The sequence below is a fragment of the Theropithecus gelada genome, chromosome 15, assembly GCF_003255815.1.
Source record: "Theropithecus gelada isolate Dixy chromosome 15, Tgel_1.0, whole genome shotgun sequence".
NCBI lineage: Eukaryota > Metazoa > Chordata > Mammalia > Primates > Cercopithecidae > Theropithecus > Theropithecus gelada.
This window is the reverse complement of record NC_037683.1, coordinates 13,925,893-13,941,304: the sequence shown is the minus strand read 5'-3', so window position 1 is coordinate 13,941,304 and position 15,412 is coordinate 13,925,893. Positions and strand designations below refer to the sequence as shown.

At 44.1% G+C, this 15,412-nt stretch overlaps 1 protein-coding gene and 1 pseudogene across 2 annotated transcripts in view; both read right to left on the bottom strand.

Annotated features, from left to right (window-relative positions):
• The window catches only part of PPP6C (protein phosphatase 6 catalytic subunit), a 48,158-nt gene that overhangs the window by 23,828 nt on the left and 8,918 nt on the right, over positions 1 to 15,412 (bottom strand). For both annotated transcript variants that reach the window (XM_025359041.1, XM_025359042.1), the window contains exon 2: positions 1,442 to 1,537. In XM_025359041.1, the coding sequence (XP_025214826.1) occupies positions 1,442 to 1,537 (96 nt within the window). The remainder of the gene's footprint in view (positions 1 to 1,441; positions 1,538 to 15,412) is intronic.
• On the bottom strand, positions 6,005 to 6,333 carry LOC112608510 (annotated as a pseudogene).

The following is a 15,412-nucleotide window of genomic DNA, read 5'->3' as shown; positions in this document are numbered from 1 at the left end:
AACATGACTTGGTTTATTCCAGTTTTCAGGAATGTGTTAAAACACTGCTTATATTAATATCCTTTATGTTAGCAAAATACAAATGTTTATTTTTAGAGAGAAGTTACACGGAAATTTTAGGAAATCAATTCCTAAAGTCTACTCTAAAAAACTGTAATTTTAACAGATTAAAGATGACATAATGGGACCTCTATCTAGGAGGTGATGACATGCAAGTGTCAGATTTTTTTTTAATCTCAACTGATGCAGAAAACACCTTGAAAAACCAAAAAATCAGCCTGTAAGTAGCCAAAATAAGACTTTACTCGTGGAGCAGTCCCTAATCAGAGCCAATTTACACACATTTCTGCTCATTTACATAGTCATATTTAAGGCAGGGAAATTGCACAGGCGACCGTAAGTCCTGTTGGCATCCTTTAAAGACTACATTGTTTTGCAATGTATTATTAAGTCTTACAGCCCCAACTATAGTATATGCATATAGCACTCTATGAGTAATCTGTTCAGCTTTCATTTCCCAGTGAAAAAATTCTACAAATATACATGAGGCTAAACACTGACAACAGGATCTAAATATGAGGTATGCCCCTCCTGTTAATGCTTTGGAAAAAAAATTTTTTTTTTGACAGAGTCTCACTCTGTTGCCCAGGCTGGAGTGCAGTGGTGCGGTCTTGGCTCACTGCAACCTTCGCCTCTCAGATTCAAGTGCTTCTACTGCCTCAGCCCGAGTAGCTAGGATTACAGGCACGCGCCACCATGCCCAGCGAATTTTTTTGTATTTTCAGTAGAGACGGGGTTTCACCATGTTGGTGAGGCTGGTCTCAAACTCCTGACCTTGCGACCCAGCAGCCTCAGCTACCCAAAGTGCTGGGATTACAGGCATGAGCCACCACGCCAGGCACTGCTTTGAAATTCTTACAAACAAACACCCAGCAGATGAGAAATTTAACTAAATATTTTCTAGTTCATTCACCAGTGATTTGCTGTGACATCATGGACCAGCAATTTTATTTTTCTGTACCTTTGCTATTCTCATTCCCACTAAAGAAATGATACATTTTCAACAATATATGACAGCAGAACAGAAATTAATTGAATGAAAAAAGTGCCTAACACCAAAACATCTCCTGTCAATCATAGTTATTATGAGCAGTATATGTTTGTACTTTTTATTTTCTACCCACTCCCACCATTCCACAGAAAAATAATGCTGCATTATTCACTTCACAAATGTAATATCAACAAACTCCATAACTAATTTGACCACTGCTTTTATTCACCAAAAATGTAAACCAGGAATCATTAGTGTCACAGAGACTGAGGCAACCTAGCTTACCACCAGTTGTGTTTGTTGATGTTGTTGTTAATTTTGTAGCACATGTGAAAACACACATGGATCATGGACAGTACAAAGCTTAAAAATCTGCTCATGAAATTTTACCTGTCCATGTATATCTCCACACACTGTTACTGGTGTTGATACTGGCTGAACATTTGACTCTTCTAAGAGGAGGTCACAAACATAGTCACATAGCCGCTGTAAAAAGAGAAAATAAAAGGCAAACATTTACTACAACATCAAAACTAAAGATAAAATACCAAAAAAGAAAAATACCAGGTCTAATACTTAGAAAGCCCAAGTGTACTTTTTGATTGGAAAGGAAAGTACCCTGTGATAATTCAGGTGTTGGATTTCTGCCAGCTGTCATACAGAATTCTTAATGCAATGCAAACTACCTACAGAGACACTAGGTTCCAGGAGACAGACAGCTTTACAAGAACTGTAAAATGATGCTTTTCACCAAAAAAAAAAAAAAAAAAAACCTTTTTTTTTTTTTTTTTTTTGAAATGGAGTCTCGCTCTATCTCCCAGGCTGAAGTGCAGTGGCACCATCTTGGCCCACTTCTACCTCCGTCTCCCAGATTCAAACAATTCTCCTGCCTCAGCCTCCCAAGTAGCTGAGGTTACAGGCGTGTGCCACCACATCCGGCTAATTTTTGTATTTTTAGTAGACACGGGGTTTTAACATGTTGGCCAGGCTGGTCTTGAACTCCTGACCTCAGGTGATCCACCCACCTCAGCCTCTCAAGGTGCTGGGATTACAGGCGCGTGCTCGGCCGGTAGAAGGTTTTTATCCGGTAATTTTAAAAGTAAATTGCAAACCACAGACTTACCATTTGACCCAGCAATTGTAGTCTTGGCAATAAAAACATGTTCAAAATCTGTATATAAATACTCACAGAAGCCTAATTCATAATAGCCCAAAACTAGAAACAAATCAGATATCCTTCAATGAGTGAATGGTTAAACAAATTTCGGTACGTCCACACCATGTACTACTACTTAGCGATAAAAATAAATGAATACTGCCACACAACAACCTGGATTCGCCTCAAGGTATTTGTGTTGAGTGAAAAAACAAAGTCAAAACTATCCCAAAAGGTTATATACTGTGTAATTCCATTTATATAACATTCTTTTTTTCCTTTCTTTTTTTTTTTCCTTGAGACGTTGTCTCGCACTGTCGCCCAGGCTAGAGTGCGGTGGGGCGATCTCAGCTCACTGCAAGCTCCGCCTCCCAGGTTCTCCTGCCTCAGCCTCCCGAGTAGCTGGGACTACAGGCGCCCGCCATCACACCCAGCTAATTTTTTGCACATTTAGTAGAGACGGGTTTCACCATGTTAGCCAGGATGGTCTCGATCTCCTGACCTCGTGATCCACCCGCCTCGGCCTCCCAAAGTGCTGGGATTACAGGCGTGAGCCACTGCGCCCGGCTTTTTTCCTTTTTTTTTTTCGAGAGTCTCGCTCTGTCGCCCAGGCTGGAGTCCAGTGGCGCAATCTCAGTTCACTGCAAACTGCCTCCCCGTTCAAGTGATTCCCGTGCCTCAGTCTCCCAAGTACCTGGGATTACAGGCGCACACCATCATGACCAGCTAATTTTTGTATTCTTAGTAGTTTCACCATGTTGGCCAGGCTGGTCTCAAACTCCTGACCTCAGGTGATCCGCCCACCTCGGCCTCCCAAAGTGCCGGGATTACAGGCATTGAGCCACTGCGCCTGGCCGCGTTTAAATGACATTTTCTTTTTCTTTTTCTTTTTTTTTTTTTGAGAGGGAGTCTCGCTCAGTCGCCCAGGCTGGAGTGCAGTACAGTGGCGGCGCGATCTGGGCTCACTGCAAGCTCCGCCTCCCGGGTTCACGCCATTCTCCTGCCTCAGCCTCCCGAGTAGCTGGGACTACAGGCGCCCGCTGCCACGCCCGGCTAATTTTTTGCATTCTTAGTAGAGACGGGGTTTCACCGGGTTAGCCAGGATGGTCTCGATTTCCTGACCTCGTGATCCGCCCGCCTCGGCCTCCCCAAAGTGCTGGGATTACAGGCGTGAGCTACCGCGCCCGGCCTAAATGACATTATTGAAATGACAAAATTAAAGAAATGGAGAACAGGTTAGTTGTTGCAGAGGTCCAGCAGCTGCAGGAAGGAAGTGGGTGTGTCTATAAAAGGGCAACATGAGGAATTCTTGTGTTGATGAACTGTTATGTATCTTGACTGTAGTGTTGGATACATGAGCCCTTATCCAATAAAACTGTGAAGAGCCGGGTGCGGTGGCTCAAGCCTGTAATCCCAGCACTTTGGGAGGCCGAGACGGGCGGATCACGAGGTCAAGAGATCGAGACGATTCTGGCTAACACAGTGAAACCCCGTCTCTACTAAAAAAATACAAAAAACTAGCCGGGCTAGGTGGCGGGCGCCTGTAGTTCCAGCTACTCCGGAGGCTGACACACAAGAATGGCGTAAACCCGGGAGGCGGAGCTTGCAGTGAGCTGAGATCCGGCCACTGCGCTCCAGACTGGGCAACAGATTGAGACTCCGTCTCAAAAAAAAAAAAAAAAAAAAAAAAAAAACTGTGAAGAACTGAATACACACACAGAGACACATACACACACACAAACACAAGTAAAACTGAAGAAATCTGAACATCATGAGGTGATGATCTTAGGTTGCACCTGAAGATCACGAGTTGTATCAATGTCAATGTTGGCTGACATTGTATTGGTTGTGGTATTACACTATAGTTCTACAAAATGTTACCACTGGGGAAAACTGGGTTATTTTGAAATAAAAAGGTTAACTATAATTAATTATAAAATTCAAATATAAAACCGAGGAGCCAGCTGGGCAGAGTGGCTCTTGCCTGTAATCCCAGCATTTTGGGAGGCCAAAGTGGGCGGATCACTTGAGGTCAGGAGTTCAAGACCAGCCTGGCCAACATGGCAAAACCCCATCTCTACTAAAAATACAAAAATTAGCCAGGCGTGGGGGTGCACGGCTGTAATCCCAGCTTCTTGGGAGGATGAAGCAAGAGAATCAGTTGAACCCAGGAGACAGAGGTTGCTGTAAGCCAAGATTACGCCACTGCACTCCAGCCTGGGAAACAGAGCAAGACTCTGTAAGTAGGGAGATCAGTTAAGTGTCTTCTATAATAATCTAAGTAAAAGTTAACTGGCTTGGACAGGGTAGTAAAAGTAAAAAATAGGGAAAATAGATTCCACATGTTATCTGAATGTAGCATCTGCTAGATTTATGACCAACTGGATACAAGGTGTTAAGAGAAAGTAAAGAATCAAGGATGACTCAGGGTTTCTGGCTTAAACAATTAGAAGGCTGGAAATAATCATTACTGAGACAGAACTCCAGGGAAAGTAGATGTTTTATTGTTTTTTCACCCCTGTAAATAGACTTTATTTTTTAGAGCAGTTTTAGGTTCACAGCGAAACTGAGCATAAAGTACAGCATTCCCTTGCTCGGCACAGTGGCTCACGCCTGTAATCCCAGCACTTAGGGAGGCAGAGGCAGGAGGATCGCTCGAGCCCAGGAGTTCAAGACCTCCCTGGGCAATATAGAGAGACCTCGTTCTCCATAGAAAGGGAAAAAAAAAAAGAAAAGAAAAGAAAAGAAAAAAAGTACAGAGTTCCCATATACCCCCGCCTCTTCCCCCAGACAGCCTCCCCGCATCAACATCTCACACCTAAGTGGTACGTTTGTTACAAATCATGAGCATACACTGACACATCATTATCATCCAAAAGCCATCGTTTGTTTAAATTAGGGTTACTCCTTTTGTACGTTCTATAAGTTTTGACAATTGTATGACATGTACCTACCGTTATAGTATCATATAGAATAGTTTTACCTATTCAAACTCACCTCCCTCCAACCTCTGAAAACCACTGATCTTTTTACTGTCTCTATAGTTTTGCCTTTCCCAAAATGTCATATAGTTGGAATCATACATACATAGCCTTTCCAGGTTGGTTTCTTTCATTTAGTAATATGTATTTAAGGTTCTTCCATGTCTTTTTATGGCTTGATAGCTCATTTCTTCTTAGCACTGCATAATATTTCATTGTCTGGGTGTATTACAGTTTGTTTATCCATCCACCTAGTGAAGGACATCTTGTTTCCTTCCAAGTTTTGGCAATGAATAAAGTGGCTATAAAAATCTGTGTACACATTTTTGTATGAACATAAGTTTACAACTCATTTGGGTAAATATCAAGGAGCAGGACTGCTGGATTATAATATGGTAAGAGTTTGTTTAGTCTTATAAGGAACTGCCAAACCATCTTCCAAAGTGGCCGTACCATTTTGCATTCCCATCAGCAATGAATGAGAGTTCTTGTTGCTCCACATCTTCATCAGCACTTGGTACTGTTAGTGTTCTGGATTTTGGCCATTCTAATACGTATATAGTGGTTATCTCATAGTTGTTTCACTTTGCATTTCCCTAATGACAAAGGAGGTAGAGCATCTTTTCATATGCTTATTTGTCATCACTATATCTTCCTTGATGAGGTGTCTTTTGTTCATTTTTGGGGGCATATATGTATTTATTTTACTTTATTATATCTTACTAATATTCTTTAAGGCACAAACCAGGTGAGTAGGCTATAGCAAGGAAATCTTAGAGAGTTAAGAAACCACTATGACACTTCCCAGTATTATCTTCAGTGATGCTTCTTATCTTTATTCTGGGACTCCAGGTAATATTCAGCTCCTACAGCTACCACAAATGCAGCAAATTCCCATTTCAATCTTTGTAATAATGCACCAACAAAGGAAACATTTCTGCAAAGCCACCCACATATCTCCAAGCTTCATTGCAGCCCAATAAATCCCAAAGCCCTCCTGCAGCCAGCTTCTTCTAGACGGTTTTTACTGGTGTCTCTTCTATCTTCCATTGTTTATAATCTGGAAGTTCCATTTTACGATCTCCATGTTCATGTCCATGTCCATGGGCCACGTCTTGCAAGATTGTGAGAATTGAGGAAAACATATTGTGATATGCCTTCCACTTTCACACCTAGGTGGTGAGAATGAAATTTAGCACAACCACTCTGAAAAACTGGCATGATGTGACAGCAATTTCCTTTTGTCCATTTTTTAATCAGATTGTTCAGTTTCTTATTGAGTTTTAAGAGTTCTCTGCAGGCCGGACACGGTGGCTCACATCTGTAATCCTAGCACTTTGGGAGGCCGAGGAGGTCGGATCACCTGAGTTCAGGAGTTCAAGACCAGCCTGACCAACACAGAGAAATCCCGTCTCTGCTAAAAATATAAAATTAGCTGGGCATGGTGGTGCATGCCTGTAACCCCAGCTACTCGGGAGGCTGCGGCAGGAGAATCGCTTGAACCCGGGAAGCAGAGGTTGAGGTGAGCTGAGATCGTGCCACTGAACTACAGCCTGGGCAACAAGAGCAAAACTCCATCTCAAAAAAAAAAAAAAAAAAAAGAGTTCTATGTATATTTTGGATAACAATACTTTATCAGCTTTTTTTTTTTTTTTTCCAAATATTTTCTCCCAGAACATGGATCATCATCTCATTCTCTTAACAGGGTCTTTGACAAAGCAAAAGCTTTTAATGTTAATGAAGTCTGGCTTTTCAACTATTTCTTTCAAGAGCAGATTCTTTAGGTTTGGTTTGGAGGGTGGGGAATCACGAGTATAATTTTTTATTTTTTATTTTTATTTATTTATTAGACCGAGTTTAACTCCTCTCCATGGAGGCTGCCCCACACACCAGCCTCACCAGGTCCAGGGGCTACCTAGGCATGCTCCCTCCTCTGAGGCTTTATACTCTCTGTTCACTCAGTCAAGAACGCTTTTCCCTAGACATGGACTTGGCTATCTCTCTTTTCATCCAGCTTTCCTTTGCTTTGTCACTCAGGCTAGAGTACAATGGCGTGATCTTGGCTCACTGCAACCTCCACCTCCCAGATTCAAGCGATTCTCCTGCCTCAGCCTCCCAAGTAGCTGGGAATACAGGAACTGGTCTCTAACTCCCGACCTCAGGTGATCCACCTGCCTCAGCCTCCCAAAGTGCTGGGATTACAAGTGTGAGCCACAGCGCCCGGCTGGCCTGTATTTTTTTATAGCCTTTCATAACTACCTCCTTACTCCTCATCTTGACAAAATTAAAAGCTTTTTTTTTTTTTCTTGAGATGGAGTCTCGCACTGTCGCCTGGGCTAGTGTGCAGTGGGGTGATCTCAGCTCACTGCAACCTCCGCCTCCCAGGTTCAAGCAAATTCTCCTGCCTCAGCCTCCCGAGTAGCTAGGATTACAGGCGCCTATCACCACGCCTGCCTAATTTTTTGTATTTTTAGTAGAGGTGAGGTTTCACCATGTTGGCCAGTCTGATCTCAAACTCCTGACCTCATGATCCGCCCACCTCCACCTTCCAAAGTGCTGGGATTACAGGCGTGAGCCCAGCCAAAGCACTGCTCTTTTTAGGTTAGCTAAAAGCAATTAATACTTTGAAATTTGTTTTTCTAATACTATACAATTTTAAAATTAAAACAATACAATAATGCTTTTAAGTACCTATCACAGGGTCTTCCCTACCTTCTTTGGGTGTAACACCTCACTCAGTTAACATCTGCAATATTTTCTCATGTAACCTCACCAAACATTCTCAAAGAATTCCACTATGAGTGGGACACAGTGGCTCACACCTGTAATCCACCTGTAATCCCAACACTTTGGGAGGCCGAGGCGGGCGGATCACAAGGTCAGGAGTTTGAGTCCAGCCTGACCAACATGGTGAAACCTCGTCTCTACTAAAAATACAAAAATTAGCCGGGCATGGTGGCACGCGCCTGTAGTCCCAGCTACTCAGGAGCCTGAGGCAGGAGAATCGCTTGAACCTGGGAGGCGGAGGTTGTAGTAAGCCGAGATCGCACCACTGCCCTCCACCCTAGGCAACAGGGCGAGACTCTGTCTCTGAAAGAAAAAAAAAAAAAAAAAAGAATTCCACTACCACCAAGGTTCTTGCAGAAGTGAGAAGCCCTTTGCTATAATCTGTACAAGAGTAGGAAGAATTTTCTATTTTGTTTCCAAGTCAGCTGCCCATGTTTCATGTTGTCAGTCACTGGACCCATTTACACTCCCTTTCAGATTTCACTTCTTTTAAGAACAGGCCTGGCCGGGCGCGGTGGCTCAAGCCTGTAATCCCAGCACTTTGGGAGGCCGAGATGGGCGGATCACGAGGTCAGGAGATCGAGACCATCCTGGCTAACACAGTGAAACCCCGTCTCTACTAAAAAATACAAAAAACTAGCCGGGCGAGGTAGCGGGCGCCTGTAGTCCCAGCTACTCAGGAGGCTGAGGCAGGAGAATGGCGTGAACCCGGGAGGCGGAGCTTGCAGTGAGCTGAGATTCGGCCACTGCACTCCAGCCCGGGCGGCAGAGACTCCGTCTCAAAAAAAAAAAAAAAAAAAAAAAGGAACAGGCCTGGCTGGGTGTAATGGCTCACACCAGTAATTCCAACACTTTAGGATTGCTTCAGCCCAGGAGGTTGAGACCAGCCTGGGAAACATGGTGAAACCTCAACTCTACAAAAAAATTTAAAAATTAGCGGGGCATGGTGGCGTGTGCCCATGATCCCAGCTACTCAAGAGGCTGAGGTAGGAGGATCGCCTGAGCCTAGGAGGTTGAGGCTACAGTGAGCTGTGATCACCCCGGACAACAGAGCAACACTGTCTCACCAAAAAAAAAAAAAAAAAAAAAAAAGTCCTTATCTCAGGTCATCTGTTTTTGGGTTTTTTTTTTTTTGAGATGGAGTCTTACTCTGTTGCCCAGGATGCAGTGTAGTGGCACAATCTCAGTTTACTCCAACCTCCACCTCCCAAGTTCAAGCGATTCTCCTGCCTCAGCCTCTCAAGTAGCTGTGACCACAGGTGGGCGCCACCATGCCCAGCCAATTTCTGTATTTTTGGTAGAGATGGGGTTTCACCATGTTGGCCAGGATGATCTCGATCTCTTGACCTTGTGATCTGCCCACATCAGCCTCCCAAAGTGCTGGGATTACAGGCGTGAGCCACGACACCCAGCCTCCATCACAGCTTTTATTTTACATACTATTATTACTTTTACTGCTGGCTCCATTTTAGTTTCCTATCTTTATTTTCTTTTTCTTTTTTTATATATAATTTTTTTTTTTTTTTTTTGAGACGGAGTTTCATTCTTGTTGCCCAGGCTGGAGTGCAATGGCGTGATCTCGGCTTACCACACCCTCAGCCTCCCAGGTTCAAGCGATTCTCCTGCCTCAGCCCCCCTAGTAGCTGGGATTACAGGCACACACCACCATGCCTGGCTAATTTTTATATTTTTAGTAGAGACAGGATTTTGCCATGTTGGCCAGGCTGGTCTCAAACTCCTGATCTCAGGTGATCCACCTGCCTTAGCCTCCCAAAGTGCTGGGGTTACATGCGTGAGTCACTGTGCCTGGCCGGTTCCCATATTTCAGTATGCCAGAATTTTCACTGACATGTAACTGGTTCTCCTAGTCCATAAGGCCTCCTAAACTTGAAGTCATCCCTGGTTACCACCCCAAACACTATGTGCTAGCCTGAAAATAACAGTGGACTATAAACTGAAGAACATCACTGTGAAACTGTCAATCTGAACAACTGAGTGTCTGGAGAACACATGTAAACTGCCTAGCAGCAGCCTTCAACCAGGGCCCAGGCACACTAACTAGAGTAAAACTACAGCTGCGCCCTACGCCTGCCACTTCTGCTGACCCCAACTGAGGATTTAGAGAACTAAGTCTCTAAGCCAAAGCTATTGCCCCTCACCTCTAGTTTGGCAGGAGCTTACCAATCGCTATCGTGCACACACAAAGGTAAGAAGTCTATGAAATCTCACTATAAACGTTATGTGAGTCAACCAACTACACAAACAACGGCCTCAAAGAGCCCTGCCTTGTCATCATGGTCAAGACACATGCTCCTCTCCTCCCAAACCCTTTACAGCTTTATCCCAAATTTAGGGTAAACTACACCCCTTTCTCCTCATCGTGCCCAAATACTTTTTCTTTCTTTTTTTGTATTCTGTTTTCTATTTATTTATTTTTTATTATACTTTAGTTCTGGGACACATGTGCAGAACGTGCAGGTTTGTTACTTAGGTATACACATGCCATGGTGGTTTCCTGCACCCATCAACCTGTCATCTACAATTGATATTTCTCCTAATAATCTCCCTCCCCTTACCCCCCAGCCCCCGACCGGCCCCAGCATGTGATGTTCCCCTCCCCTCTGCCCATATGTTCTCATTGTTTCATTGTTCTTTTTTTTTTTTTTTTTTTGAGACGGAGTCTCGCGCTGTGTCACCCAGGCTGGAGTGCAGTGGCGCGATCTCGGCTCACTGCAAGCTCCGCCTCCCAGGTTCAGGCCATTCTCCTGCCTCAGCCTCCGAGTAGCTGGGACTACAGGCGCCCACCACCACGCCCGGCTAGTTTTTTGTATTTTTAGTAGAGACGGGGTTTCACCATGTTAGCCAGGATGGTCTCGATCTCCTGACCTCGTGATCCGCCCGCCTCGGCCTCCCAAAGTGCTGGGATTACAGGCTTGAGCCACCGCGCCCGGCCATGTTCTCATTGTTCAACTCCCGCTTATGAGTGAGAACATGTGGTGTTTCGTTTTCTGTTCCTGTGTTAGTTTGCTGAGAATGTCAGCTTCATCCATGTCCCTGCAAAGGACATGAACTCATTCTTTTTTTTTTTTTTTTTTGAGACAGAGTCTTGCTCTGTCGCCCAGGATGGAGAGCAGTGGCGCAATCTCGGCTCACTGCAAGCTCCACCTTCCAGGTTCACGCCATTCTCCTGCCTCAGCCTCCCGAGTAGCTGGGACTACAGGCGCCCGCCACCACACCCGGCTAATTTTTTGTATTTCTAGTAGAGATGGGGTTTCACAGTGTCAGCCAGGATGGTCTCGATCTCCTGACCTCGTGATCCACCCACCTCGGCCTCCCAAAGTGCTGGGATTACAGGCGTGAGCCATCATGCCCAGCCTAACTCATTCTTTTTTATGGCTGTATAATATTCCATGGTGTATATGTGCCACATTAGTGCCACATTTTATCCAGTCTATCACTGATGGGCATTTGAGCTGACTCCAAGTCTTTGCTATTGTGAATAGTGCTGCAATAAACATGCATGTGCACATGTCTTTATAGTAGAATGATTTATAATCCTTTGGGTATATACCCAGTAATGGGATTGCTGGGCCAAATGGTATTTCTAGTTCTAGATCCTTGAGGTATCGCCACACTGTCTTCCACAATGGTTGAACTAATTTGCACTCCCACCAATAGTGTAAAAGTGTTCCTATTTCTCCACATCGTCTTCAGCATCTGTTGTTTCTTGACTTTTTAATGATTGCCATTGTAACTGGTGTGAGATGGTATCTCATTGTGGTTTTGATTTGCATTTCTTTAATGACCACTGCTTTTTTTCATGTTTGGTGCTCAACTACTTTCTAATCCTTGAATAGGAAGGGGTTCATAGCCATCATTCTTAGGAGAGCTCTATTTCTCTTCTCTACCTTTTCCTCAAGATATTTGTTCACAGTTCCATTCTATTCTCTGTTCTGTCTCCCAGTTCCCTCTTGTCTCCACGAACACTGAGTTCTAAATTTTTAAAATTACTTGTTTAGCTAATCTTGTTATCTAAAACACACTACTTCCTTTATCTAATTTTACATACTGGTATTTATAAAATACACTTAGCTTTGAAAACAAAGATCTCGGCCGGGCGCGGTGGCTCAAGCCTGTAATCCCAGCACTTTGGGAGGCCGAGACGGGCGGATCATGAGGTCAGGAGATCGAGACCATCCTGGCTAACACAGTGAAACCTCGTCTCTACTAAAAATACAAAAAAACTTAGCCGGGCGAGGTGGCAGGCGCCTGTAGTCCCAGCTACTCGGGAGGCTGAGGCAGGAGAATGGCATGAACCCGGGAGGCAGAGCTTGCAGTGAGCTGAGATCCGGCCACTGCACTCCAGCCTGGGTGATAGAGCGAGACTCCGTCTCAAAAAAAAAAAAAAAAAAAAAAAAAAAAGAAAACAAAGATCTCACAGCCAGGTGCGGTGGCTCACACCTGTAATATCAGCATTTTGGGAGGCCAAGGGAGGAAGATGGCTGGAGGCCCAGAGCTCAAGACTAGCTTGGGCAACATAGCAAAACCTCATCTCAACTAGCTAGCTAAGTAACTAACTAAATAAATAGCTAACATTATATTTCACACAGTCTTTATATAAAGTCTCTACTATAATACAGATCACTGGGAATGAGAAGTTAGGAATCTGGAATGACAATGATACTCACATGCTTACGATCCAGAAGATAGTGTCTGTATCCTCAGGTCAGATCAGAGTTCTTCAACCATGGCACCACTAATTATTCATTGTAGGGGGCTGCTTGCTGTCTTGTGGATGTTTAGCAATATCTCTGACATCTACACCTACTAGATATCCATAGTAACTTCCCATCCCTCCCTTGCCCCAGCTGTGACAACCAAAAATGTCTCCAGACACTGCCAAAAATCCCTTGGGGGGCAAAATTGCCCCCAGTTGAGAACGACTGGTCTAGATCTTTCTCCTGAGTTTAATATTGTTAGAACAGTGTTTAGAGCACATTTGGCAATCAGTGAGTAGTTGTTATCTAAGTGACATAAGTATCCAAGAGTATTCTGGACACCTCTATCTCAATGTCTTAGCTTGGCAGCATCTCAAACTCAGTATGGCCCAAACCAAACTGGCTGTATTCCTTAATCTAGTTATAGTACTAAGTAATCCTGGCCAGAAACTAAGAAATTAGACTAAACTCTCTTCGTCATAACCTAGACCAAATCTGTTAACAGGTGCCACTATACCTTCTTCATTTCCTTTCCAACACAACAATCACTTATCATTGCCTTATCTCAGACCCTCATATCACTGGGCCTACTGCTTCTGTGATATTTTTGGCCCATTCAAATCCATGGTCCACAATGCTGCCAGAATAAACATTTCAAAAGCCTACTGTCATTCTCCTTCTTAAAACTCCTCAAGTGTATTCTTCCGTTTATGACAATGTTTCCCAAACACCAAATACCATTTTCATGATTTTGTCATATTCCTACCACATACAACAGTGTATCCCTTTAACAATTTTCTTTGAATCTACTTTTCTTTTTAGTTAGCTACACTTTAAACAGTTATCACGAATCACAGTATGATTTTTCTCTAAAATATAAAAACATTTCAAAGTGTTCATGTACCACCTAAAAGATAACAATCTAAGTTTAACAGCCTACTCCTATGATTTGGCATCTTTCTTTCCAGTACCACCTCCAGCCACACCAAACCACTTCAAGTTGCCCGAACCAGCCATGTTCTTGCAAATTACACTCTACTATTGCACATGGAATTTATTCTGTTTGCATGTTCTTTCCTTCTCATTTTGTCTATCTAAACTCTGCCTCTCCTAACTGCTCCTTCATGAAACCATCTCTGGCTCCAAAGTTACATACTGCTTCTTCTATGCTTGCCAACGCCCTGGGCAGCCTCTATTACAGCCTTTGTTTACCTCTTTACCTCCCTTACTATACTGAAAGCCCCTCACAGACAGACAGAAGTATCTGATTCTGCCCCTGGCACCCACGGGGAACAGTACTTAACACAAGGAACATTTAAAGAAGTGTTTGTTGTCTGGGCACAGTGGCTCACACCTATAACCTCAGCATTTTGGGAGGCCAAGGCAGGAGAATCACTTGAAGCATTTGGGACCAGCCTGGACAGCATAGCAAGATGCTATCCCTTAATTTTTTTTTTTTTTTTTTTGCTGGGCGCAGTGGCTCACGCCTATAATCCCAGCACTTTGGGAGGCCCAAGGCGGGTGGATCACGAGGTCAGGAGATCAAGACCATCCTAGCTAACACGGTGAAACCCTGTCTCTATCAAAAATACTAAAAAAATAGCCAGGCATAGTGGCATGTGCCTGTAGTCCTAGCTACTTGGCAGGCTGAGGCAGAAGAATCGTTTGAACCCAGGAGACGGAGGTTGCAGTGAGCTGAGATCGCACCATTGCACTCCAGCCTGGCGACAGAGTGAGACTCCATCTCAAAAAAAAAACAAAAAAAAAATGTTTTTAATTAGCTGGGCACACTACTGCGCAACTGTACTCCCAGCTACTTTTGAGGCTGAGGCAGAAGGACCAATTGAGCCCAGGAATTTGAGGTTGCAGCAAGCTATGATTACACCACTGCACTCCACCCTGAGCAACAGACTGAGACCCTATCTCAAAAAAAAAAAAAAAAAAAAAAAGAAGAAGAAACAAGTATTTGTCATAAAGCAGAATACAGTTTGAGTCAATAAACCTTTACTCATTATCACATACAGGGCAGTGTTCTAAAATTGTGGAAAACACAAGGAATGGCCAAGCACAGTGGCTCACGTCTGTAATCCCAACACTTTGGGAGGCCGAGGTGGGTGGATCACTTGAGGTCAGAAGCTCGAGACCAGCCTGGCCAGCACAGTGAAACCCCATCTCTACCAAAAATACACATATATATATATATACAAAAATTAGCTGGGTGTGGTAGTGTGCACCTGTAATCCCAGCTATTTGGGAGGCTGAGGTGGGAGAATGGCTTGAATCTGGAGTGGGGCACAGGTTGCAGCAAGCTGAGATCTACACCATTGCACTCCAGCCTGAACAGTGAGACTCCATCTCAAAACCAAAAACAGACAAAAACAAGGAATGAATCTGGCCTTCAAGAATTTTCCAGTTTAGGCCGGGCGAGGTGGCTCAAGCCTGTAATCCCAGCACTTTGGGAGGCCGAGACGGGCGGATCACAAGGTCAGGAGATCGAGACCATCCTGGCTAACACAGTGAAACCCCATCTCTACTAAAAAATACAAAAAACTAGCCTGGCTAGGTGGCGGGCGCCTGTAGTCCCAGCTACTCAGGAGGCTGAGGCAGGAGAATGGCGTGAACCCAGGAGGCGGAGCTTGCAGTGAGCTGAGATCCGGCCACTGCACTCCAGCCTGGGCAAGAGAGCCAGACTCCGCCTCAAAAAAAAAAAAAAAAAAAA